At 45.8% G+C, this 27,194-nt stretch overlaps 1 protein-coding gene across 3 annotated transcripts in view; it reads right to left on the bottom strand.

Annotated features, from left to right (window-relative positions):
- Window positions 1-27,194, bottom strand: part of ELP3 (elongator acetyltransferase complex subunit 3) — a 133,545-nt gene that overhangs the window by 49,301 nt on the left and 57,050 nt on the right. For 2 of the 3 annotated variants that reach the window (XM_058834601.1, XM_058834600.1), the window contains exons 10-14: window positions 25,246-25,439; window positions 20,408-20,498; window positions 17,629-17,694; window positions 14,374-14,601; window positions 13,004-13,085 (exon numbers count right to left, since the gene is read on the bottom strand). In XM_058834601.1, the coding sequence (XP_058690584.1) occupies window positions 13,004-13,085; window positions 14,374-14,601; window positions 17,629-17,694; window positions 20,408-20,498; window positions 25,246-25,439 (661 nt within the window). Of the gene's footprint in view, window positions 1-13,003; window positions 13,086-14,373; window positions 14,602-17,567; window positions 17,695-20,407; window positions 20,499-25,245; window positions 25,440-27,194 lie in introns of all 3 variants that reach the window. The other variant, XM_058834602.1, reaches the window with a different exon arrangement.

The raw sequence follows: 27,194 nt of genomic DNA on the forward strand, positions 1-27,194 counted from the left end.
TCTGGAAGATCACGAAAACATAAAAGGTCATGAAAAATTAAAGATTAGAATAAAGATTTTGGCTCTGGAAGATCACAAAAACACAAAAGATCACAAAAACCAGAAGATCAAAACACGGATTTTGGCTCTGGAAGATCATCTGTGACCCCAAACAAGTCGGATATAAAGGGTCAGCAACACCTCGAGCTGAGGAACAGCCGGATAATTCCAAGTGACGATTTTAAAACCGTCACCTCCATCCCAGTTTAACAATTCCCAGTTTATCCCTCAGAAAACACGAGGGGTTTGAAGGCAACATCTCCGGTGGCTTCCATCAATCCCAGAGTTCTGAAGAGGCAGGAGTTGGTGCCAGGTCTTCCCGAGTATCCCGAGGTTCCGAGTGTCTCCATCATCATCCCATAAAAAATCCTTCAGCGGGAAATTCTTTCCATGGAATTCCCATTCCTCGGAATGCCCAACACTCCTGGAAGATCTCCACGGAAAAAGATCCCTTCCCAAATCTTGACGGATCCGAGCTGCACCCGGCGTTTTCCAGGGAAAAGAAATCCTCCCAAAAATATCCCGAGAGAACAATCCAGAAGGATTGGAAGAGTAAAACCAAAATCTTGGCTTTCCAAGCCAGACCTGGCCGAATTCCCCACCCTGCGGCTTTGGGATTTCACGTTAAATATTCTGGATCCAGCCGTGCCGGAGCGGGATTCATCCAGATCCGGATCCAGCGGAAGGAATGGAATGGAATGGATGGGAACCCACGGCCAGGAGCCAGAGGAGGAGTTTTGGAAGCGATCGCATCCTCTGATAAGCTCAAATTTAATCCCCTTCTGGCAGCACGGGAAAGCTGGGATAACCCTCCAAAAAAAACCTGGAATGTGCATCCCAAAAATTCATTAAATACATTTTTTGAGCCTTCCTGGAGCAGGGAACAGAAGGAAGTGGCAGCACGGGAAAGCTGGGATAACCCTCCAAAAAAAAACCTGGAATTTGCATCCCAAAAATTCTTTAAATACATTTTTGGAGCCTGCCTTGAGCAGAGAACAGAGGGAAATGGCAGCATGGGAAAGCTGGGATAACCCTCCAAAAAAAACCCTGGAATTTGCATCCCAAAAATTCTTTAAATACATTTTTGGAGCAGGGAACAGAGGGAAGTGGCTCCAGCACCAGGGATAAACACAGAGGGACTGGCACGGACACGGGAGCGCGGCAGAACCATCCCAGAAATCCATAAATCCATAAATTCCCGTCTCTGACTCAGCCCTGCCGCGCCGGAATTCCAACACGGCGTCCGAGTGTCCTCCGAGATCCTCCTGGCGCGGCTCAGCGGGCACGGAAACGAGTGAAAATGAGGTAATTTTCAGCAACGTTAACGACCCGCTAATAGTTCGTTAAATTTCCCCGGCGAAGACTCGCGGAGACGCACGAGGGGCTTCGTCTCTGCGTCTTCCACCGGAATGTTCTCCCGGGATGAGGAGTCTGGGCACATCCTGACTCACCAGCTGTGATTTTCCAGGTTTTTTTTTTGGGAATAACCACCTGGATCGGCGTTTTGCCTGTGGAAAAGGGAGCCTGGACATCCCAGGTGGATCTCTGGTGAGTAGGATTGTCCTTCGAGGGTGCTGGGAAAAGGATCAGACAACAGGAAATGGAGAATTTTTCCAGAGAATCTGTGGATCTCTGAATTTTTCCAGGGAATTTGTGGATTTCCTCATCCCTGGAAATGTTCCAGGCCAGGTTGGATGGGGCTTGGAGCAGCCTGGGATGGTGGGAGGTGTCCCTGGCCAGAGAAGCGGGCGGGGTTTCGGGTCCTTCCCCACCCAAACCATCCTGGAATTCCATGAGAGAACAGAGTGAGGGTCACCAAAACGCCACAGATTTCACCCAGAATGAGCGGCAAGCCTCAGGGCAGACATGGGAATTCGGGATGGTCACGGGAATTTGGGATATCCACGGGGATTTGGGATGTCCACGGGGATCTGGGATGGCCACAGGGATTTGGGATATCCACAGGGATTTGGGATATCCACGGGAATTCAGGATATCCACGGGGATTTGGGATATCCACAGGGATTTGGGATATCCACGGGAATTTGGGATATCCACAGGGATTTGGGATATCCACTGGAATTCAGGATATCCACTGGAATTCAGGATATCCACGGGGATTTGGGATGACCAAAGCTGTTTCTCTTGGCCCCGGGGAGGCCGCGTCGGTGCCGTACGAGCCGAACGTTCTGCCGCAGCCGGAATTCCGCTTTTCATGGAAAAATCACGGAGAAGGAAGCAAAAGCTTTGTCCGTCACCTCCGGCATTCCAAGGACACGGACACCACCGAGCCAGGCAGGAAGAGCAGCACGGAACAGAAACTTCCCATTTTTAACCCAAAAAGGGAAGTTTTGGGTTTGTTTTTTTTTTAACTCCTTGATCTCCACAGAATTCGTGGTGATGCAGGAACGGCTCCTTGGGAATCCCACCGGTGTCCCCAAGCCTCGACTCCCAAACGAAGCCAGCACTCATGGAAATTCCAGCGTTTCCTTCGGAATGAAGGGTCAAATCCAAGCTTTCAATCCATGGAAATGCAGGAAAATAGGAAGAGGGAGGATTTTTTTCCTTTGTTGTGTTGTGGATGCTGACGGAGGAACCCATGGGTTTGGGAATTGGGAATGAGCAGCAGCTCCATCCACAATTTTCCATGAGTTTCCTTTGGAATCTCCGCTTCCCACAATGCCGGGATTTATCTCCGGGGAAAACACGAGGCTGTGTCATGTGAATCCCAATAAATCCCTGGGAATGGGAACAACGGGAAGCAGGAAAAGGATCCGAGATAACCAAAAACTGCTTTACCAGCACTGAGGAACTGGGGGAAAATCCCGCTTTTCAACGGCGCCGAGAAAACCGGGACACGTCGGAGCAATCCTGGAAAAGTTCCAAGGTTAAGGAATCAAGGAACGATCCCTCCAGGAAAGATTTTAATCTGACATCAGAGAACTGGAAAAGCGTTTTCAGGAAGTTCCTGGAGATACTGAGGAGATAAAAATCCTTGGGAAACGAGAGTATTTTTGGGAATGTTCCCCAGTATCCCGGAATGATTTGGGTTGGGAGAGACCTCAAAGCTCATCCAGTTCCAACCTCTCCTTGGACACTTCCAGGGATGGGGAAGCCCCAAATTCTGGGAAACCTGGGCCAGGACCCTCTGAGAAAACGGGAATCCGATATTATTAATTTCAAAGTTAATTAAAAACTCATTGAACCTCTCTGAATCTGCGTCAAATCCGAGCTCTGGAAGCGATTTTGGATATTTTTTTCCTAACCCACGAGCGCCGGCGTCTGACGCGCTTCCCTGCGGAGCCGCTCTCAGCGGGATCGACATTCCCGGAGGGATTGAATCCAGGGATGGGAGAGCTGAGTATTCCATGACCGCAGCAGCCACCGGGAGCCGCCGGATCACGGAATGACGATCCCAAAAATGAGAATCCTCCCTCAAACCCCGGCTGTCCCAACCCCCATCCTGCTGTTTGTTGGACCCCTGGGACGAATCCACCCCCAAAATCCTCCGGTTTTTAATGCCAAACGCGAGTCAGAATTTTGGGGGTTTTTTTCCCCCCTTTTTCCCGGCTGGAATGCTTCCCGGAGATTTTAAATTACTGTTTTCACAGCCCCTGTGTCTGGCAGCGAGGTTCTGTCACGATCTCACAGCTGGGTAATTTGAAATCACAAATGTGCGATGAGAAAAGGAAATCTGTGAAGTCTGGGAGCCGTTGGTCGGAGAAACACCACCGGCCTCGGAGAGCCGGGACGGGATCATCTGTGACCCCCGATCCGCGGGCAGGAAAACTGGGAGATGCCTGGAATCGCCCTCCGGAATCTTAAAATCCAAAATCCTCCCAAAAATCTTAAACACGGAGTGGATTTGATGGGAATGAGGAGATGCAGAACATTCCTGATGGAGCTGGATTTGATGGGAATACGGAACATTCCCAATGGGGCTGGATTTGATGGGAACACAGAACATTCCTGATGGGCCTGGATTTGATGGGAATGCAGAACATTCCTGATGGGGCTGGATTTGATGGGAATACAGAACATTCCTGATGGGGCTGGATTTGATGGGAACACAGAACATTCCTGATGGGGCTGGATTTGATGGGAATACGGAACATTCCCAATGGGGCTGGATTTGATGGGAATACAGAACATTCCCAATGGGGCTGGATTTGATGGGAATCCAGAACATTCCCAATGGGGCTGGATTTGATGGGAATACAGAACATTCCCAGTGGGGCTGGATTTGATGGGAATACGGAACATTCCCAATGGGGCTGGATTTGATGGGAATGAGGAAATGCAGAACATTCCCAATGGGGCTGGATTTGATGGGAATGAGGAAATGCAGAACATTCCCAATGGGGCTGGATTTGATGGGAACACAGAACATTCCCGATGGGGCTGGATTTGATGGGAATACAGAACATTCCCAGTGGGGCTGGATTTGATGGGAATACGGAACATTCCCAATGGGCCTGGATTTGATGGGAATACAGAACATTCCCGATGGGGCTGGATTTGATAGGAATGAGGAAATGCAGAACATTCCTGATGGAGCTGGATTTGATAAGAATACAGAACATTCCTGATGGAGCTGGATTTGATGGGAATATGGAACATTCCCGATGGGGCTGGATTTGATGGGAACACAGAACATTCCCGATGGGGCTGGATTTGATGGGAATATGGAACATTCCCGATGGGGCTGGATTTGATGGGAATACAGAACATTCCCAATGGGGCTGGATTTGATGGGAATGCAGAACATTCCCAATGGGGCTGGATTTGATGGGAATACAGAACATTCCCAATGGGGCTGGATTTGATGGGAATACAGAACATTCCCAATGGGGCTGGATTTGATGGGAATACAGAACATTCCCGATGGGCCTGGATTTGATGGGAATACAGAACATTCCTGATGGAGCTGGATTTGATGGGAATACGGAACATTCCCAATGGGGCTGGATTTGATGGGAATCCAGAACATTCCCAATGGGGCTGGATTTGATGGGAATCCAGAACATTCCCAATGGGGCTGGATTTGATGGGAATCCAGAACATTCCCGATGGGGCTGGATTTGATGGGAATCCAGAACATTCCCAATGGGGCTGGATTTGATGGGAATACAGAACATTCCCAGTGGGGCTGGATTTGATGGGAATGAGGAAATGCAGAACATTCCCGATGGGGCTGGATTTGATGGGAATCCAGAACATTCCCAATGGGGCTGGATTTGACTTCTCAGCCGGAGAAATAAAAACCAGGGAAGAAACCACAGCAGCTGAACAGAATTTTTGGGGAAAAAAGCCCCAAGGAAATAATGAAAATTGGAATTACAGAACTGACTTTTGAAGGCCAAGTCAGGAATCCCAGAGATTCTGGATGGGGAAGATTCCATCTCCTTGATCCCTTTAGGATGGAAGCGACATTTCCTGAACTCCCACCCTGCCCTGCCCTGACCCAGCAAACCCCGGCTCCGGAGCCAGGAAAGGGCGGAGCTAGCGGATCTCCCACTTCCAATCCCAGCAAAATGAAATATTTCGGAGTGAATTCCGTAACTTCCATCAGGATTCAAGGAATTGCGGCTGTGGAGCATCGGGAGAGATGGGGACAGGGAAATGTGTCTGCTCCTCACCCCCGAGTCCATCACAATTCCGGGATTTGGGAGGTTCTTGGACCTTGTCCAGAGGTGGTGGTTGGAATATCCAGCCTGGGAGATGGATTTGGGATGAGTCACGGAGCGTGTGAGACATCCATGATTCGTCTTTATCATCCTGTGGGCTCCGGGATGATAAACTCAGGGATCCCAAGAGCATCCAGCAGGGAATCATGGGGTTGGGGTGGACCTTGGAATGTCCTTATCCATGGCCAGGGACACCTTCACTGCCTCAGGTTGCTCCAACCTGGCCTTGGACACTTCCAGGGATGGGACAGCCACGAATTCTCTGGGAATTCTGTGCCAGGGATTCGCCTCAGGTGGCTCAGAACGCTCAGAGAAATAACGGAGCGAGGAGCAGGAGGGGAAAAGCTCCACAATTCCTCAGTTTCCGTTTCGCCGTCCCTCTCGGCAGGGCTCCTCCTTGGACTTCCCATCCCTGGAAGTGTCCAAGGAAAAGCTGGAGCAACCTGGGACACCGGAAGGTGGAACCTCATCCACGCCACGGGGGGCTTTAAAGTCCCTCCCACCCCAAACCATTGGGGATTTGGTGACGCTCCGAGGAGAGGGGCAGGGAGCAGCAGCTCCACTTGGATCCCTGCAGATCCCTGGGAAGCTCCAATGTGACAAAGCAGGAATTAATGGAATTAAAATAAATTAATCCAAGCTCTGGATGGTTTTTCCCAGCTTTTCCCAGCTCCTGGGATAATCCCAACAAAAAAGTTGGAGCTGCCAGACAAAGCAGGAATTCAGAGATTTAAAACAAATCAATCCCAGCTCTTCCCAATTTCACCTGCTCTGCTGCTCCGAGCTGGGCTTTTTCCCAGCTCCTGAGATGATCCCAAGCTGGAGCTGCCTGACATCACCAGGATTTCACAGGAATTCACAGAATTAACATAAATCGATCCCAACTCTTCCGAATTTCTGTTCAGGTCATCCAGCCCTGGATGTTTTTTTCCCAGCTCCTGGGATGATGCCGGGGATGGAGCTGGAGCCGCCTGACATCAGCTGCTCCTCCCGCCTCCCATTGAGGAATCCATCCCGCCTTCCCCTCCCGGCGCACTCGGCCGTGAAACATCCCTGGCCCGCGGCCACGTTAATTTTCTCCTTGACAGCCCCCGAATGGCGGCCTGGGCCGGGGGAAACGCCGTCATCATCATCCCCATCATCATCATCATCATCATCCCCAGCATGGAAATGAGCTCCCGGCAGGGATCAGACACCGCTCCGAGCCTCCTCCCGGCTGGAAGGGATAAAAGGCGCGATGCCGAGGGGCAGGAGAGGAAAGGGTGCTGCCGGTGGCCGGGGATTGAGCAGCCGCGGGAGGGGAATTCAATCCCGGCCCTTCTGCGGGAGATAAGGACACAAAGCTGTCGGAACAAGCCGAGGCCGGCTGCTCCCGCTGGCAGCACAAACAGATAACGCTGACGGACGTCAGCGCGGCCCCGAGAGCAATTCCCGGGATTCACAGAGCTGGATTTCAGTGCTGGAGAAGGAATTTGCAGTCTGAGGCCGTCCCTTGCCCTTGGAGGAGCCCCAGCAGCTTCTCCTGCTGAATCCCAGTTTGGATCCTCTGAATCCCAGTTTGGATTTGCTAAATCCCAGTTTGGAATCGCTGAATCCCAGTTCATATTCACTAAACCCCAGTCAGGATCCTCCGAATCCCAGTCTGGATTTGCTAAATCCCAGTTTGGATTTGCTGAATCCCAGTTTGGACTTGCTGAATCCCTGTTGGGATCATCTGAATCCCAGTTTGGATCCTCTGAATCCCAGTTTGGATTTGCTGAATCCCAGTTTGGAATCGCTGAATCCCAGTTCATATTCACTAAACCCCAGTCAGGATCCTCCGAATCCCAGTCTGGATTTGCTAAATCCCAGTTTGGATTTGCTGAATCCCAGTTTGGACTTGCTGAATCCCTGTTGGGATCATCTGAATCCCAGTTTGGATTCTCTGAATCCCATTCTGGATTCACTAAATCCCAGCTTGGATCCTCTGAATCCCAGTTTGGATTTGCTGAATCCCAGTTTAGATTTGTTGATCCCAGTTTGGATTTGCTGAATCCCAGTTTGGATCCTCTGAATCCCAGTTTGTATTCACTAAATCCCAGTTTGGATTCTCTGAACCCCATTTTGGATTTGCTGAATCCCATTCTGGATTCGCTAAATCCCAGTCTGGAGTTGCTAAATCCCAGTTTGGATCCTCTGAATCCCAGTTTGGATTCACTGAATCCCGGTTTGGATCCTCTGAATCCCAGTTTGGATTCACTGAATCCCAGTTTGGATCCTCTGAATCCCAGTCTGGATTTGCTAAACCCCAGCTTGGATTTGCTGAATCCCGGTTCGTATTCACTAAATCCCAGTTTGGATTTGCTAAATCCACTTTGGATCCTCTGAATCCCAGTTTGGATCCTCTGAATCCCAGTTTGGATTTGCTGAATCCCATTCTGGATTCACTAAATCTCAGTCTGGATTTGCTGAATCCCAGTTTGGATTTGCTGAATCCCAGTTTGGATTTGCTGAATCCCAGTTTGGATCCACTTCAAAGCCATTCCCTGTGTCCTGTCCCTCCATCCCTTATCCCAAATCCCTCTCCAGCTCTCCTGGAGCCCCTTAAGGCTCTGGAAGGGGCTCTGAGCTCTCCCTGGATCCTTCCCTTCTCCAGGGGAACATTCCCAGCTCTCCCAGCCCTGGGAGGGGCGGCTCATCCCAGGACCAGCCTCGGAAAATCCCTGAGCGGATCCGGGGGCGCTTCCTGGGCCGGGAGGAGCTCCAGAGCCCGGCAGGAGATGTCGGACGCGGATCTCTCACATCCCGGGATCGTCCCCTTGACCTCCAGATATTCCAGCTGGGATTGGCCACCGAGCCTCGCCAGGAAGGACAAAGCAGCGTCCCTCAAAGACAAAAACCAAACCCCAAAGGTACCAGATTTGTGTTTTCATGGAATTCTCAAGGAATTCCGGATCTCTCCAGAATCCGAGGGCGACGCCAGAACCGTCGGGTGCTGCTCGGGGATAACACAAAGAATATTTGGGATTGTGGGAGCACATCCCGGGAGAGGCAGGAGCCAGCATTCCCGGGATTTCCCCGGTGCCGGTTTTCAGGGAACAGCTGGAAGTGTTTCCTCTGGAATTAGGGTCGGGTGGAGTAATTATGGGATGTGAAGCCTCAAAGCAGTGGCCAGAGGAGCCGACAGGAGAGGTTTTAGGGACGGGATTGTCCTTTGTCCACCTTCAGCCGGATCCGGGGGTTATTCCCTAACTCCTCCCCCCCAGCTCCCAGCGGGAAATCTGCGGGAATTTCACGGGAAGGGGTGAGGAGGGAAACTCGGCAGCTGTTCCGTAGGAAGAGAAATCCCTGGAAAATGCTCAGAGCTCTGATTCAACTTCCCACTTCTGACTGCTGGGAATTCCAAATCCCCAGGAGGGAAAACATGGGAAGGGAAAAATGGGAAAAATGGGAAAAATGGGAAAAATGGGAAAAGGGAAGGAAGGGAAGGGAAGGGAAGGGAAGGGAAGGGAAGGGAAGGGAAGGGAAGGGAAGGGAAGGGAAGGGAAGGGAAGGGAAGGGAAGGGAAGGGAAGGGAAGGGAAGGGAAGGGAAGGGAAGGGAAGGGAAGGGAAGGGAAGGGAAGGGAAGGGAAGGGAAGGGAAAGGGAGGGGAGGGGAGGGGAGGGGAGGGGAGGGGAGGGGAGGGGAGGGGAGGGGAGGGGAGGGGAGGGGAGGGGAGGGGAGGGGAGGGGAGGGGAGGGGAGGGGAGGGGAGGGGAGGGGAGGGGAGGAGAGGAAAGGAAAGGAAAGGAAAGGAAAGGAAAGGAAAGGAAAGGAAAGGAAAGGAAAGGAAAGGAAAGGAAAGGAAAGGAAAGGAAAGGAAAGGAAAGGAAAGGAAAGGAAAGGAAAGGAAAGGAAAGGAAAGGAAAGGAAAGGAAAGGTTCCCCACATTCCTTATATTTTCAGCACCTTTTGGACACCAGAAGTGCAGATTTGGGAATTGTTTCATTGAGGGTTGGTGGGGGCGGTTTGAAAAGGGCAAAAAGCAGCGAATTCAGAGCAGGTAAAACCTAAACTCAAAACCAACCCCAAAAACCACCCCCAAAAAAACCCCCAAGGAAAGGCAGAGCAAAACCCCGGCAGTTCCGAAGGGAAAAGCAGCGATTTCAGAGCTCGGGATAATGGAAGCGATGCCCCCAGGGATTCCCAGCCGGAACGGCGATCCCGAGCTCCCGGCCCCGCGGCACAAAGGCGCCGCTCGAGCAGAAAATGACCTGAAATGAGCAAATAAAGAAAGAAAATCGCTGCTGCTGAGCAGGGGAGGGGGCACCTCCTGCTTCCCGCTGGAACAGCTCAGAATCCCGGGAAAAACGCCCCCATCCCGGCTCCTCACTGGGAATGATCATCCTCGGTGGGTCCGGGAAAGAGCCGGATGTGTTTTGGGGGAAGGATGGGCCCTGAGAGCTAAAGAAGTTCGAAATATCCAGGGATAACGGAATCCAGGGAAAAAAGTGCCCAGGGATAGCGGAATCCAGGGAAAACAGCGCCCAGGATAGTGGAATCCAGGGAAAACAGTGCCCAGGGATAGCAGAATCCAGGGAAAACAGCACCCAGGGATAGCGGAATCCAGGGAAAACAGCAGCCAGGGATAGCGGAATCCAGGGAAAACAGCGCCTAGGGGAAAGAGAATCCAGGGAAAACAACACCCAGGATAATGGAATCCAGGGAAAACAGCACCTAGGGGAAAGAGAATCCAGGGAAAAGAGCGCCCAGGGATCACAGAATCCAGGGAAAACTGCCCAGGGAAAACAGAATCCAGGGAAAACAGCGCCTAGGGATAGTGGAATCCAGGGAAAAGAGCACTCAGGGATAACAGAATCCAGGGAAAACAGTGCCCAGGGATAGCGGAATCCAGGGATAACAGCTCCCGGGATAATGGAATCCAGGGATAACAGAATCCAGGGAAAACAGCGCCCGGGGTAACGGAATCCAGGGAAAAGAGCATCCGAGCTTTATCCAAGCCACTGGCATCACACCACAAGCCCCGGCTGATCGTGGTTCCATCCCTAATTTCCCTGAATCCCAAATCCTTCCCAATCCTCATTTTCCATCCAAAGGGGCTCCGAGCCCATTTGTCACCGCTCCAGGGCCCAGCACTGGAAATTCTCCCACTGCTCCTCTCCTGGTGATGGGATGTTTAACTGGGAGCAGCTGGGATGGCTCCGGGAATCATTCCCAGCTCAGGGAATCATTCCTGGCTCCGGGAATCATTCCCGGCTCTGAGAATCATCCCCGGCTCTGAGAATCATTCCCGGCTCTGGGAATCATTCCCAGCTCATTTCCTGAATCGGGATTTCTGCTTTCCCTTTGTTTGGAAGTGCCTTTCCATGGGTTCCAAGGAATCCTGGAAAATCCTGCTGTGTTTTTTTCCCCCTTTTCTCTCCCCAAATTAAAGAACTGGAAAAGCAAAGCGGCTCTGGAATCTCTCTGGGAGGAGATTCCGATGGGAACAGCTGGAGATGCCAGGAAATGCCAGGAAATTTCCCTTTTCTTCCCATTTTCCATCCAAATTTCCCTCTGGATTGAGGAAAAGACGTTTCCAAACCGCCGTCAATCCGAGGCCGTGCTGAATGATCAGCCGGAAAATCCCGGATTTTCCTGGACTTTTCCAGCTTCCCAAATTCATTCCCTAAAGGTGAGCAGGACCCGACCAAGCTGCAGGACTTGGAGTTGGAAAAAACCTTCCAAGATCTTGGAATGATGATTTCAACCCCTCCACACCCCCCTGTCCCAAAATTCCGTGTTTTTCCTTTTGGAAAAATGATTTTTTGTTGGAAATGTAACTTTGAGGGCTCCCAAATTAAAAAAATTCCATCTCAGACCCCCCAAATTCCACCCTCTGACAGAGGAAAAACTCCTGGCTGCGTTTTTATCCCGGATAAAACCTCTGGGAGAACTGGAATTCAGCATCTCCAAGGAAACAGCTGGAAAACCTGTGGATCTTGGAGAAATTGCAGGATATTGTGCTTGGCACTCCAGGGATACAAACGGAATCCGGGTGGAATTCCCAGATCAGACCGACACTGAACAACAGCAGAAATTGGGAAAGGATTGGGACACAAAATCATGGAATTCTGGAATCTGGGTGGAATTTCCAGTTCAGACTGACACCAAACAGCAGCAGAAATTGGGAAAGGATTGGGAGACAAAATCATGGAATTCTGGAATCCGGATGGAATTCCCAGATCACACCAACACCGAACAGCGGCAGAAATTGGGAAAGGACTGGGACATAAAATCATGGAATTCTGGAATCTGGGTGGAATTCCCAGATCAAACTGACACCGAACAGCAGCAGAAATTGGGGAAAGATTGGGAGACGGAATCATGGAATTCCCAGATCACACCGACACCAAACAGCAGCAGAAATTGGGAAGCAATTGGGAGACAAAATCATGGAATTCTGGAATCCGGGTGGAATTCCCAGTTCAGACTGACACCGAACAGCAGCAGAAATTGGGAATGGATTGGGAGACAAAATCATGGAATTCTGGAATGGTTTGGGTGGGAAGGGACCTTCAATCCCATCCCATTCCAACCCCGACACCTCCCGCTATCCCAGGTTGCTCCAAGATTTCCCTGGACACTTCCAGGGATGGAACAGAATCCAGAAAATCCAGAAAAATCCAGGAAATTCACGTTGTCCCCACTCTCACTCTGACCCTCATCCATGATCCACGAAAATCCCGGGATTTTGCAGCTGGAAGCACACAGGGATCCAAGCTGCGGATTTTTGCTTTTTGGGTTTTTTTTTCTGGTGGGGCAGCAGAAAATGAGGAATTTTTTTCCCAAAAAAAATCCCTCTGGATCAGAGCTCTGCTGTTAAATCCCCTGGAATTCTTATGGAAATGGGAATTCCTCTCCACGTCATTCCCAAATAATTAATTTATATTAAATTATTATAAATATAAAAATTTATTTCTATAAATTTATAATTTTTTGTATTTTATATTCCCGCTCCTCAGGCCACATTCCCAGGGCTCCCAGGATCCAGCAGGGATTCCTGGATCCCGGATATACCACAATTCCATCCACCTGGAAAAACTTCCTTGAGCTTCCCAAAATCCCATCAATTCCAACCCAACGTTTTCCCTTTGCTCTCCCCACCCAACAGCAGGAAAAACGGGAATTTTTCCCATTTTTTTTTCCCCAGCTCCTTTCTCCGGGATAGCTCCGGATGCGTCCTCCTTGCCCCGGTGTTATTTTGGGATTAAGATAAAAATATTCCCAAAAATCCCCGAGGGATGAAGCGGGAATACCTGAAATGACGGCGATTTTCCGTGCCCCGTGCTCCTCCCTGGCGATCCTTTCCGCCTCCTCCATCAGCAACATTCCAAATCCCTGGAATGGCAGAAAATCACGGGAAAGAAAAAAAAAAAAGGGAATTTCTGTCAGAAGATCGGTTCCGAAGGATCCGGATGATCCCGAGGTCGGGAATTTTGAGGGATTGAGGTCAGCGTTAAATTCCTCAGGGAATTTTTAACTCGTGGAATTCCTCACTGGAATTTCCAGTGTCTGAATGGTTCTCTGGGATGGGGTTAAATCCCCTGACGGGAAATCATCCTGGAATTTTAAACTGGGAATTCCCAGTGCCAGAGGGCAGGGATGGGTGGGATATGGGGAAGGAATTCCTGGCTGGAATTGCCAGGGAAGCTGTGGCTGCCCCTGGATTCCTGGGAGCGTCCTGGGATCAGGGAAGGTGTCGGGGCTGGGAATGGGGTGGGATTAAAAATCCATGGATCCCACCCAAAGCATTCCGGGATTCTGGGATCCAGGATACTCAGAATCCATCCTGAGGGATTTTTATGGAATTTGGGGATGGAAAAGGGAAGGGAGACCCTTCCTGGAGTCCCAAATTCCCAGTGAAGCCCCTGGATCCTGAAATTCCTTCCCGGAGAGGAGCTGGGATGGGGCTGGATCCAATCCCAGGCTGGGAGAACCGGGAATGGAGGGAATTCCCTGGGAAAGGGGAGCTTGGGGTGGGATCTTGGGAAGGAATTCCTGGCTGGGAGGGGCCGGGCTGGAATTCCCAGAGAATCCCTGGGAGTGTCCAAGGACAGAAACTGGGGCGTCGTAATTCCAGACTGGTTTGGGAAGGGACCTTAAATCCCATTCCCATTCCAACCCCGACACCTCCCATGATCCCAGGGCGCTCCAACCTTTCCTGGGACATTCCTGGGAATTCTGATCCAGCGGGAAGAACCCATCCCACCAAAGTCCCTTGGAAAGAAATCTGGGAAGTGCCAAACCCGACCTCCCTTTTCCAAGGGAATCGCTGCAGGAATTCCAGCGGAATTCCAGGAGCAGAATTCCTCCTTCCAGGAGCGGGAATTAATTAATTAACGAAGGAAATCCAAAGGCAAATTGGGAACGGAGTGGCTCCGGAAACATCTGGAAAGGAATTGTTTCAAATCCCAAGGAATTTTGTTTCAAATCTCAGAGCTGGAATGTGATCCCATCGGGAAAAAACCGACAACGAAAACACGGAAGCGACAAAATTCCAGCCAAAAGGAGCTCCAATCCCATCCTGGTCCTGTCCTAACTCAGAGTGAAATGAAACAAAATTCCAGGTTTTTTTGGGGAGAGAGGGAATGAGGAGCAGAGGGAAATCCGGGAATTCCTGGAGTACCTGGTGCTGGAATTTGGAGGGATCCCGGCTGCTGACGGGCACCACGCTGCCGTAGACGTGCAATTCCCGGACAATGGAGACGCCGCCCTTGAGCTCCGGGCGGAAAGATTCCGGGGAGCTCTTCCGGAGGCGCAGGAGCCCCACCAGGATGTCCTGCTCGGGATCCTCGTAGGACAGGAACGTCTCCCAGCCCCCGTTGGCCACGTAATCCCGACGGATCAACTCCACCTGATCCAGGAGCGGGAGGAAAAGGAGGGGGAGAAGGAAAATCCCAGAGTGAAGACGATTCCGCGGATCCGTAAATGGAGAACGGGAAGGGATTCCCTAAAAACCAAATTTAATTCCAGGTGGGAGTTTGGAATTGGCTCGGGATCGACCCCACCTGATCCAGGAGGAGATGGATGAGGAGGAAAAGGAGGGAATAAAGGAAAATGTTCCATGGATTCATTGAATATTCCTCGGAGAAAAGAGGAAGAGCTTCCCTGAACCAAATTTAATTCCAGATGGGAATCCCTGGGATTCCTGGGATCTCCCGTGGGATCTGGCTCAGGATCCTGGAATGGTTTGGGTGGGATTCATGGATCTCCAATCCCATCCCGTTCCAGGGACACCTTCAGCCATTCCAGGCTGCTCCCACTTTTCCTTGGACACTCCCAGGGATTCTCTGGGAATTCCAGCCTGGCTCCTCCCTCCCAGCCGGGAATTCCTTCCCAAGATTCCTCTTTCCCAGGGAATTCCCTCCATTCCCGGCTCTCCCAGCCTGGGGTTGGATCCAGCCCCATCCCAGCTCCTCCCTAGGAAGGGATTTCAGGAATTCCCTGGGAACTGGGGACTCCAGGAAGGGTTCCCTTCCCTTTTCCATCCCCATATTCCATAAAAATCCCTTGGGATGGATTCTGAATATCCTGGATCCCAGAATCCTGGAATGCTTTGGGTGGGATCCTTGGATTTTCAATCCCACCCTGACAATTCCCGTTATCCCAGATTCCTCCAAACCCCATCCAGGCCCAGCTTTGGGAACAATTCCCATCCCTGAATCCTCCCTGGCCAGATTCCCCTTTTCCCTGGGAAATCCCATTAAACCTCCGGCGCCTCCTCGGAACTTTGAACCTAAAACCTCCTCCCAGCTCCCGTTAATTCCCGGTTATCCCGACTGAATCCCTGTTTTTCATGGATCGGGATCAGACTCCTCGGGATCCGTCGCTTCCGACGTCTCCTTGCACCCGTAATTCCATTTTCCAGCCTTTCCCACAGCTGGAAAAACCCAGCCACCGGAAACCGCCTCAAACCGGCTCCGAAAAATCGGATTCCTGCCCCAAAAGCCCAGGCGGGAACGCGCGGAGCCCTTAATTAGGCTGATTAATTGGAGTAATTAATTAACGAAATAAACCAGGATGGCAGCTCTCGGATCTCTGCGGTCGGGGGGACGTCGTCGTTTGTTTGCAGAGCCCCAAGGAAGATCCATGGAAAACGTTTTTCCCGGGATTTCTGCTCGTTCCACCAGAGACGAACAAAGGGAATTTTCCGCTTGGAAAAGCCCTGGATGAGCCGTTTTAAATTTACAATTTAAATCTGATCCAACAGAAACTCGGGAAGAGATTCCCAGGAATCTGGGAAGCCTCGGTTCCTACAGGAAGGCTGGGAAGGACAGGACAATTTTTTGGGAATTTTTTTGGGATTTCTACAGGAACGGGGAATATTTCAGTCATCGTGGAGGAGAAAATTCCCTGGAATGTTCCCCAAAAATCCCGGGAATGTTCTCCAAACTCCTGGCAGCCTGAGGAATCGGTGGAATTCCAGAGCAGGAGTAAGAGGAACTTTAGGAATTTCCGGCACTTCCCGAGGCCAGGATTGGTGGCTGGGTTTGGGAATCGGGATCGGGGTTTGGAAGCTGCTCCCTGATCCAGCTTTTTCCCAGCACCCAAAAAATTCCTGCGGGAATTCCATTTATTGGAAGGACAAAACCCAGGAGCGTTTCGGTCCTGCCGGAACGTCGGCAAAGGAAGAGAGAGAGGAAATTCCCAGGATCCGAACATTCCCAGGATGTGAAAATTCCCAGGATCTGGACATTCCATGGACATTCACAGGATGGGAACATTCCCAGGATCTGAACATTCCCAGGATGTGAAAATTCCATGGATCTGAACATTCCCAGGATCTGGACATTCCATGGATCTGGACATTCCATGGATATTCCCAGGATGTGAACATTCCCAGGATCTGGACATTCCCAGGATGTGAAAATTCCATGGATCTGAACATTCCCAGGATATGGACATTCCATGGATGGGAACATTCCATGGATGGGAACATTCCCTGGATATGAACATTCCTAGGATCTGGACATTCCCAGGATGGGAACATTCCCAGGATACGAACATTCCATGGACATTCCCAGGATCTGAACATTTCCTGGATATGGACATTCCCAGGATGTGAACATTCCCAGAATGTGAACATTCCCAGGATATGAACATTCCATGGACATTCCCAGGATATGGACATTCCATGGATGGGAACACTCCCAGAATGTGAACATTCCCAGGATATGAACATTCCCTGGATATGGACATTCCATGGATCTGAACATTCCCAGGATCTGGAGATTCCCAGGATATGAACATTCCCAGGATCTGGACATTCCATGGATCTGAATGTTCCCAGGAATTGGACATTCCCAGAATGTGAACATTCCCAGGATCTGGACATTCCCAGAACATGAAAATTCCCTGGATCTGGACATTCCCAGGATGTGAACATTCCATGGACATTCCCAGGATCTGGACATTCCCAGGATCTGAACATTCCATGGACATTCCCAGGATCTGGACATTCCCAGGATCTGGACATTCCATGGACATTCCCAGGATCTGGACATTCCCAGGATCTGGACATTCCCAGGGTTTGGACATTCCCAGGACGATCCCTCCCATCCCAAACCATTCCAAGATTCCGGCATTTCCCGATCGGGACGCTCCGATCCATCCGCGCACGTTTTCCTTCCTCTCCCACGAGCCAATCCCACTTTTTTTACGGAATATTCCGGGACTTTGGGAACGGAAAGTGAAATAAATGGAATATTTCAGTGAACCTCCTTTGCCCAAAACCCGTGGAAATTCACCCAGAAAAGCTCCAAATTCCCAACGATTTTAATCGGGAAAAAAAACCGGGAAGGCGGGAATTTCACCCAAAACCGGGGTTGGTTTATCCGTGAATTTCCTCGGATATGAGGAAAAAAAACCGGGAATTTTGTACCTGGTACGGCCTCACTTTGTGGTGGATTTCCTGAATTCCGACCTCCCGCGTCCTCACGTCGCGGCACTGCGGAAAAACGGGAATGGGAAGGGAAGGAGTGAGCAGGGAAAATTCCGGGAAATCCCCGGGAAGAGCTGAAGGGATGGACCTGAATCCTTGGATAATGGGGGTTTTATTAGAAATATAAATTATAAAAACACTTCAAATAATCCTTAATTATGATTATTTTTTAATTCTTATTTTTTTTCAAACCCAGTTGTTAAGCATTTTATTACATTCTAGTATAAATAAATATGAATTATTTATAAAAACACTTTAAATAATCATTAATTATGGTTATTTATTAATTCACCTGTGTCCCCAGTTATTAAGTATTTTATTACATTCTATTATAAATAAATAGAAATTATATAATATAAATATAATAAAAATGATGAAAATACTTTAAATAATCATTAATTATCATTATTTTTTAATTTTTTTTTTCAAACCCAGTTATTAAGCACTTTATTACATTCTATTATAAATAGATATAAATTATTTATAAAAATATTTTAAAATATTACTATTTTTTAATTCATAATTTATGATTTTTTTTAGAAAAACAATAATTAAGCATTTTATTACATTGTAATATAAATAAATAAAAATTATTTATAAAAATATTTTAAAATATTATTATTTTTTAGTTAATTTTTTACGATTTTTTTTTAGAAAAACAACAGTTATTAAGCATTTTATTACATTCTAGTATAAATAAATATGAATTATTTATAAAAAGACTTTAAATAATCATTAATTATGGTTATTTATTAATTCACCTGTGTCCCCAGTTATTAAGTATTTTATTACATTTTATTATAAATATAAATGATGAAAATACTTTAAATAATCATTAATTATCATTATTTTTTAATTTTTTTTTTCAAACCCAGTTATTAAGCATTTTATTACATTCTAGTATAAATAAATATAAATTATTTATAAAAATATTGAAAATATGATTATTTTTTAATTCATAATTTATGATTTTTTTTAGAAAAACAACAAGCATTTTATTACATTGTAATATAAATAAATAGAAATTATTTATAAAAATATTTTAAATTATTATTATTTTTTAGTTAATTTTTTACGATTTTTTTTTTTAGAAAAACAACATTTATTAAGCATTTTATTACATTCTATTTTAAATAAATATATTTATAAAAATATTTTAAAATATTATTTTTACTTTATTATTTATGGGGTTTTTTTTAGATAAACAACATTTGTTAAGCATTTTATTACATTTTATTATAAATAAATATGAATTATTTATAAAAACAATTTAAATAATCATTAATTATGGTTATTAATTGATTTACCTGTGTCCCCAGTTATTAAGTATTTTATTACATTTTATTATAAATATAAATGATGAAAATACTTTAAATAATCATTAATTATAATTATTTTTTAATTCTTGTTTTTAAACCCAGTTATTAACTATTTTATTACATCTTAGTATAAATATAAATTATTTATAAAACCACTTTAAATAATCATTAATTATGGTTATTTATTAATTTACCTGTGTCCCCAGTTACTAAGCATTTTATTATTCTATTATAAATAAATAAATTCATAAAAATATTTAAAAATATGATTATTTTTAGTTAATATTTTATGATTTTTTTATAAAATCAACAGTTATTAAGCATTTTATTACATTCTATTATAAATAAATAGAAATTATTTATAAAAATATTTTAAAATACGATTATTTTTTAATTCATTATTTGTGGGGTTTTTTTAGAAAAACAACATTAAGCATTTTATTACATGCTATTTTAAATAAATAAGAATTATCTATAAAACCACTTTAAATACTCATTAATTCTGGTTATTAATTAATTCACCTGTGTCCCCAGTTATTAAGTATTTTATTACATTTTATTATAAATATAAATTATAAAAATATTTTAAATAATCATTATTTTTTAATTATTTTCTTTTTCTTTCAAACCCAGTTATTAAGCATTTTATTACATTCTATTATAAATAAATAGGAATTATCTATAAAAATACTTTAAATAATCATTAATTATGATTATTCTTTAATTCTTATTTTTTTAAACCCAGTTATTAAGCATTTTATTACATTCTATTATAAATAAATAGAAATTATATATAAAAATATTTTAAAATATAATTATTTTTAGTTCATTATTTATGATTTTTTTTTTAGAAAAACAACATTTATTGAACATTTTATTACATGCTATTATAAATGAATAGAAATTATTTATAAAAATATTTTAAAATATGGTAATTTTTAGTGAATTTTTTATGATTTTTTTTTTAGAAAAACAACATTTATTAAGCATTTTATTACATTATATTATAAATAAATATAAATTATTTATAACAACACTTTAAATAATCATTAATTATCACTATTTTTTAATTCTTCATTATTTTTTAAACCCAGTTATTAAGCATTTTATTACATTCTATTATAAATAAAAATTATTCATAAAAATACTTTAAATAATCATTAATTATTATTATTTTTTAATTTTTTTTTTCAAACCCAGTTATTAAACATTTTATTACATTTTTTTATAAATATAAATTATAAAAATACTTTAAATAATCATGAATTATTATTATTATTTTTAATTTTTTTTTTCAAACCCAGTTATTAAGCATTTTATTACATTTTATTATAAAAAAATAGGAATTATTTATAAAAACAGTTTAAATGCTCATTAATTCTGGTCATTAATTAATTCACCTGTGTCCCCAGGTCCTTCATCCTGGCCAGGGCGAGCTCCCGGAGGTTCCCGTGCTCCACCCCGGAGCTGACCAGCGGCATCGGGATATCCCTGCCAAAAAAACGGGAAAATCCCAAATTTCCAACAGCTCCAGCCGCAGAGAATTCACCCAAAATCTGCATTTTCAGCCCAAAATCACAAATTCACTGAATTCCTCCCGTTTTCAAGGGGTTGGGTGGAGTTAGAAATGGAAGAAAAAGAAATAGAATTATAAATAGTAAAAATATAAATATAAATATCAATATCAATATGAATATAAATATATATAAATATCAATATAAATATATAAATATAAATATAAATATAAATATAAATATAAATATAAATATAAATATAAATATAAATATAAATATAAATATAAATATATAGATATAAATATAGATATATGGATATAGATATAAATAGATATAAATATATAGATATAAATATATAAATATATAAATATAAATACAAATATAGATATAAATATAGATATAAAATATATCTATATTATATATAAAAATATATTAAAATATAGATATAAATATAGATATTTATATAGACATAAATATTAATATGAATATAAATATATAAACATTAATATTATAGAAATATAAATATAAAGTATAAATATGAATGGAAATATCAATATCAATAAATATCACTATAAATATCAATATAAATATAAATAAAATATAAATATAAATACAAATACAAATATATATGTACATAAAATACAAATAAAATATAAATACAAATATAGATATAAATAAAGATGTAAGTATAAATAGATATAAATATAAATATGAATATGGATATGGATAAAACATATAAATATGAATATTATATAAACATAAACATAAACATAAACATAAACATAATAATAATAATGTAAATATAATATAGATATAAATATGGATATAAATACAGATGTAAGTATAGATATAGATATAAATAAAGATATGAATATAGATATGTAAATATAAATAATAAAAATAAATAATAAAATAAAATAAATAAAAGAAAAGGGAAAAAATAAAGGGAAAACAAAAGGAAGAAGTCACAGATTTTATCAGAGCGAAAAATTAGAATTTAAATCTTTACCAATCCTAAAAAAATTGGGACTTTTCTCTCAGGGATTCCCTTGGGAATCCGGGAGAAAAAAGGGATTTTCCAGATGTTCTTCAGCATCTGCTGCTGGAGACTCGGGAAATTTGGGAAAAATCCGCCAGAACGACGAATTTTCCACACTTTTGGTGTTTCACTTAAAAAGTGGGAAAATCCCGAGCATCAAAGTCCAGCCGGGAATTCCCGGGATTCCCACGGGAATGTCAATCCCAGCCTGAGGCTGGCAGGAATCCCAACATCCCAAGGGAAATCTGGGAGCAGATTTGGCCTCCCAGGCGGTTCCCGTTTGTCCCATGGAGATGAGGAAATCGGGATCCCTCTGGTTTTTAGGGAAAGGAGGATTTCTGCGTCGGGATCGAGCTTGGAATGTTGGCTCATCCCGCCCCGCCGACAAAATTCCAGCTGTTTATCCAAAATCCCTCCGCTTTCCAGGGAAATCCAGACCGCTCCCAAACATTCCTGGGTGGGTTCTCCTCCTTCTCCTCAGCTGGAGATCCCAAAATCCCACCCGGAGCTTGGGGCTGTAATTAATTAATTCATCCATGAATTAATTCCTGGATGAATTCCTGGATCCCTCCCACCATCCCGGGCTGCTCCCAGCCCCATCCGACCTCCCCCGGGACGATTCCAGGGATGGGGATTCCCAAAATCCCATCCGTCCCTGCCCTCCGCAGGAAGCCATTCCCTGTGTCCTGTCCTTCCAAGCTTTCCCTGGGAGAAGGGAAAACGGGATTTCCTTTTTCCTATAAATCCACAGGATCCAAAGCCCCTGAGATCACCGAATCCAACCTTTCTCCCACCCCTGATCCGTGTCCTGGATCCCACGGATTTGAAATCCCGGCGGGAATGGGAATTCCGCGCCCGTCCTGGGCAGCATTCCCGGTGCCGAGGTGGGAATGTGGGAGCCAAGGAGATTTTTTTTTGGGATGGGTTTGGATGTGGGAATGTCCTGAGCACTGGGATGGAAAGGGATCCAACCTGAAGGAGGAGAATTGGGAAAAGAGGGATTTTGGGACCGCTTGGAATTCCGCCGAGGGATCCGAGCAGTCACTCCGGTGTATTCCCAAAATCCCTCCGGGCTCTGGAGATCTTGCCCAGAACTCCAAGGAAAATTCCTTATCCAGGGATTCCTCTGAGCGAACAAAGACCCTGCAGAGGCGACAAAATTCCCTGAAAAAGCCGCGATTTTGGGGAAAAGCGAGCGCTTCCCGCGGCGAGCGGAGAACGCCGGGATCCACAGGGATAATCCAGGAACAACAATTCCCAGAAACGCCAGGCTGGGTGGATTTTCCCTCCAGGAACACAGATAAGAGAATCCTGCTGCGCTCCCATCCCGGGATTTCAGCTAAATCCGGGGAATTTTAACCCAAATCCCGCAAATCAAAGGTGGATTACAACCCAGAGCCGGGGAGCGAAGGAAATGAGAACACGGATGGGGAAAAAGCGGATTTTGAAGGAAGGGAAAAGCGAGGAATGGGGTTTTCCGTGCCCACTTCGGATCGCCGGGAGCATCCGGAGCAATCCCGGCCAGCAGCCATTTGGGGACTCGTTAAAATGCAAAATAAATTTGGGATGTAGGGGATGAAATGCTGATTAAAGTTAACGAGGAATTTCTCCCAATTAATTAATTTGCGTTCCTTGCGTTTCTTGTGGAGCAGCTGATTGGAACTTTTCCAGGGAAATTCCGCCCCACTCTGAGGAAAAGATTTGATTTCCTCGTTTTTCTTCATCATCATCAGGAAAATCCATAAAAACACCGAAATCCAAGGAAAAATGGAACTCTCCTGTGGTTTTCCACACCCCACAGCCACCATGGGGATGAGGAGGATCCCAAATATTCGGGATAAATGGGATAAGGATCCGCCTGAGAGGTGCCTCCTACTCCAAGCACTCATTTTTTTAAAAAAAACACCCAATTTTCGGGTTTTTTTCACGGAATCACGGAATTATTAAGGTTGGAAAAGCCCTTTGGATCATCAACAACGGGAATGAAATCCCAGCCTCAAGGGCCACGTCCACGGGATTTTAAACAACTCCAGGGATGGGGATTCCACCTTTTCCACGCCATTTCTCTGGATTTCCGGGAGCGGGAAGGATTTTTATGGTGTTTTGTCAGTGGCGCCTCTCCTGCTCAATAAACTGATTATTTTGGGCTTGGGATGGACACAAACACAGGGAATTCCTGGATCTCCCTCAAAATCCGGAGCCAGGGAACGAGGATCACCAAGGGAGGCTCTCAGAGCTTGGGATCGTGGGATCCTGGATGGTTTGGGTGGGAAGGGACCTTCAATCCCATCCCATTCCAACCCCGACACCTTCCACCATCCCAGGGCACTCCAAACCCCGCCCAGCCCTTCCCTGGACACTTGCAGGGACGGAGCAGCCTCAGTTTCCCTGGTGCAGTGGAACCGCGAGCGAGATAAAGGTAAAAATGAAAGTGAAGTTGTCATGTCTGGTGACGTCATTATCCATCATGGGATCCATCCCATTAATTATCCACCATGGAACCCATCCCATTAATTATCCACCATGGGACCCATCCCGTTAATTATCCATCATGGGACCCATCCCGTTAATTATCCATCATGGGATACATCCCATTAATTATCCATCATGGGATCCATCCCATTAATTATCCACCATGGGACCCATCCCATTAATTATCCATCATGGGATCCACCCAATTAATTATTTACCATAGGATTCATCCCATTAATTGTCCATCATGGGATCCATCCCATTGTCCATCGTGGGATCCATCCCATTAATTATCCATCACAGGATCCATCCCGTTAATTATCCATCATGGGATACATCCCATTAATTATCCATCATGGGATCCATCCCGTTAATTATCCACCATGGGACCCATCCCGTTAATTATCCACCATGGGATCCACCCAATTAATTATCCACCATGGAACCCATCCCATTAATTATCCACCATGGGATCCACCCAATTAATTATCCACTACGGGATCCACCATAGGATCCATCCCATTAATTATGCACCATAGAACCCATCCCATTAATTATCCACCATGGAACCCATCCCATTAATTATCCATCATGGGATCCATCCAATTTTCCACCATGGGATCCATCCCATTAATTATCCACCATGGGATCCATCCCATTAATTATCCACCATGGGATCTATCCCATTAATGATCCATCACAGGATCCACCCAATTAATTATTTACCATAGGATTAACCCCATTAATTATCCATCATGGGATCCGTCCCATTGTCCATCGTGGGATCCATCCCATTAATTATCCATCATGGGATCCACCATAGGATCCACCCAATTAATTATCCACCATGGGATCCATCCCATTAATTATGCACCATGGGATCTATCCCATTAATTGTCCATCATGGGATCTATCCCATTAATTGTCCACCATGAGATCCACCCCATTAATTATCCATCACGGGATCCACCCCATTATCCCTCAGGATCATCCCAGCCCTGGATGTTGGCCCCGGCCGGAGGTGGAAGCGGCGCCTCCGGAAACTTCCGGGCGTTTCCCACCTCCCCTGAACGGAGAGCGAGCAGCTCCAAGATCTTTGCTTAATTAATGATTAAGGCTGGGAGATAACGAAGCTATAAGGAGATAACGGAAGAAGCGAAGCCGGAACCCCTCCCGGAGCAGGGTGGGGACGATTCCAGGAGGGAATAATCACCTCTGGACGCGGTAGACGCGCGTCCACGGCGGCACCAGGGCCAGGATCCTGGCCACCAGATCCACCAGGGTGCTGGGGGGGTAACTCCGGTATCTCCCGCTTTTCCAGAGCTCGTAGAGCCCGGTGCCGCGGATCACCAGCGTCGGGTAGAGCTTCATCCCGTCGGGGCGGAACGCGGGGTTCTCGAAAAACTCCTGAGAAATAAAAATAAAATGAGTCAAAGCAAAAAGAGACAAAAAAGGAGTAAAATAAAAAAAAGGGCAAAGCAAGCGTTTCCCGGGGTTGGGAGCTTTGGATGAACTCGTTTCCAGAGGAGTTTTGTGGTTGTAAATACGGGAATTGCCGAGAATTCCCGGCTTAGGGAGAGCTGTGAGTATTTAAGGGCTGACAGCGTTTTTGGGAATGGAAAGTCTCCTCCAGATTTGCAGAGGAGGAAAAAAAAATCCGCACAACACTGGGATGAGTCAAATCCGTGTTTTCCTTGTATTTTTCAGCGTGAATTCAATGGATATTGTCCCATTTATTGTCCCAGAGCACGATAAATGCGGGACAATTCCTGCTTGGAATTGGAACAATAGGGATGAGTGAGAGCTTCCATCTCGGCATTAATCGACGTCGGCTGGGACACGGCACTGGAACAGCAATGGAGAAAAACAGATTTATCCCGGATTTCTGCTCGGAGTTATTCTGTTCCTCCGTGTCATTCTCCGCTCCGAGCGAGCCCGGAGAACGGGAGGACGAAGCGCGGCTCCGATTCCCCTGCCTGAATCCCTGGCGGAGCAGCCGGGGTTGGGTTTTTCCCAGATGGAATTTCGGGAATGACGATTAAAATAAAACCGTTCCGACAAAGGAAAAGTAAAATCAGGAGCCAGGCAAGGATTAAACTGATTTAAGTGACGACACGGCCGCGTTACGCCGGATCCGATCCTGGGTTAGACCCTGGATTTATTCCTGGGTTGCTCTGGTCCCTGGTCCCTCTCCAGCGCGGGATTCCCGCAGGAACAGGAATTCCCACTTGGATAAGGTGAGTTAATGGCTGCTGTGACCCCACCAGCTGTGGCTTTGCTGGAGTCCTTCACACACTGTCATGGAATCCTGGAATCCTGAAATCATGGAATCCTGGAATCGTGGAATCGTGGACTCATGGAATCCTGGAATCCTGGAATCCTGGAGTGCTTTGGGTGGGAAGGGACCTTCAATCCCACCCCATTCCAACCCCGACACCTCCCATGATCCCACGGTGCTCCAGCCTTTCTTTGGACATTCCCAGGGTGCTCCAGGGATTCTCTGGGAATTGCAGCCCAGCCAGGAATTCCTTCCCAAGATCCCAGCCCCAGCTCCCCTTTCCCAGTGGGAAGCCATTCCCTGGCTCCGGGCCCTGCAGTCCTTTCCCACATTCCAGCTCTCCTGGAGCTCCTTGAGCCTTCGGAAGCGGCTCCAAGAATTCCCTGGATCCTTCCCTTCTCCACGTGAACATTCCAGCTCTCCCAGCCTGTTCTCCCCACAATATCCCAAATTTTTCTGTTTCTGTGCAACATAAAAAGACCTCTCTGCTCCCCAAACCCCACCCTTGGCCTTTCCTGATTTAAACTCCACCCTAAAAGTCTCCCAGCAGCCCTGCTGGCTCCCTGTGCTTCCCAAACCCAAAACTTCTCCCGGATAAAAGCCCCAGAACGGATCAGCTCAGCTCCAAGGCCCACCAGATCCAGTCCCAGGATGGGAAGAAGTTCAGGGATCACAATATTCCAGGTTTTTTCTGGCTGATTCCCTGGCTGGATCCAGCCTGGAGCCTCCTGTGCAGCTCCAGGGGAACAGGAGGTGGAAAACGGAGCCTGGAAAATGTTTTTCCAGTCAGCTCAGCCTCCAGAGTCCCTCAGACACAACCTGGAGTCAGTCTGGGAGATAAAACCAGGTCTGGAGAGGCAGAAATTCCACATAAAGACGTGGAA

The sequence above is a fragment of the Poecile atricapillus genome, chromosome 3 (genome assembly GCF_030490865.1).
Source record: "Poecile atricapillus isolate bPoeAtr1 chromosome 3, bPoeAtr1.hap1, whole genome shotgun sequence".
NCBI lineage: Eukaryota > Metazoa > Chordata > Aves > Passeriformes > Paridae > Poecile > Poecile atricapillus.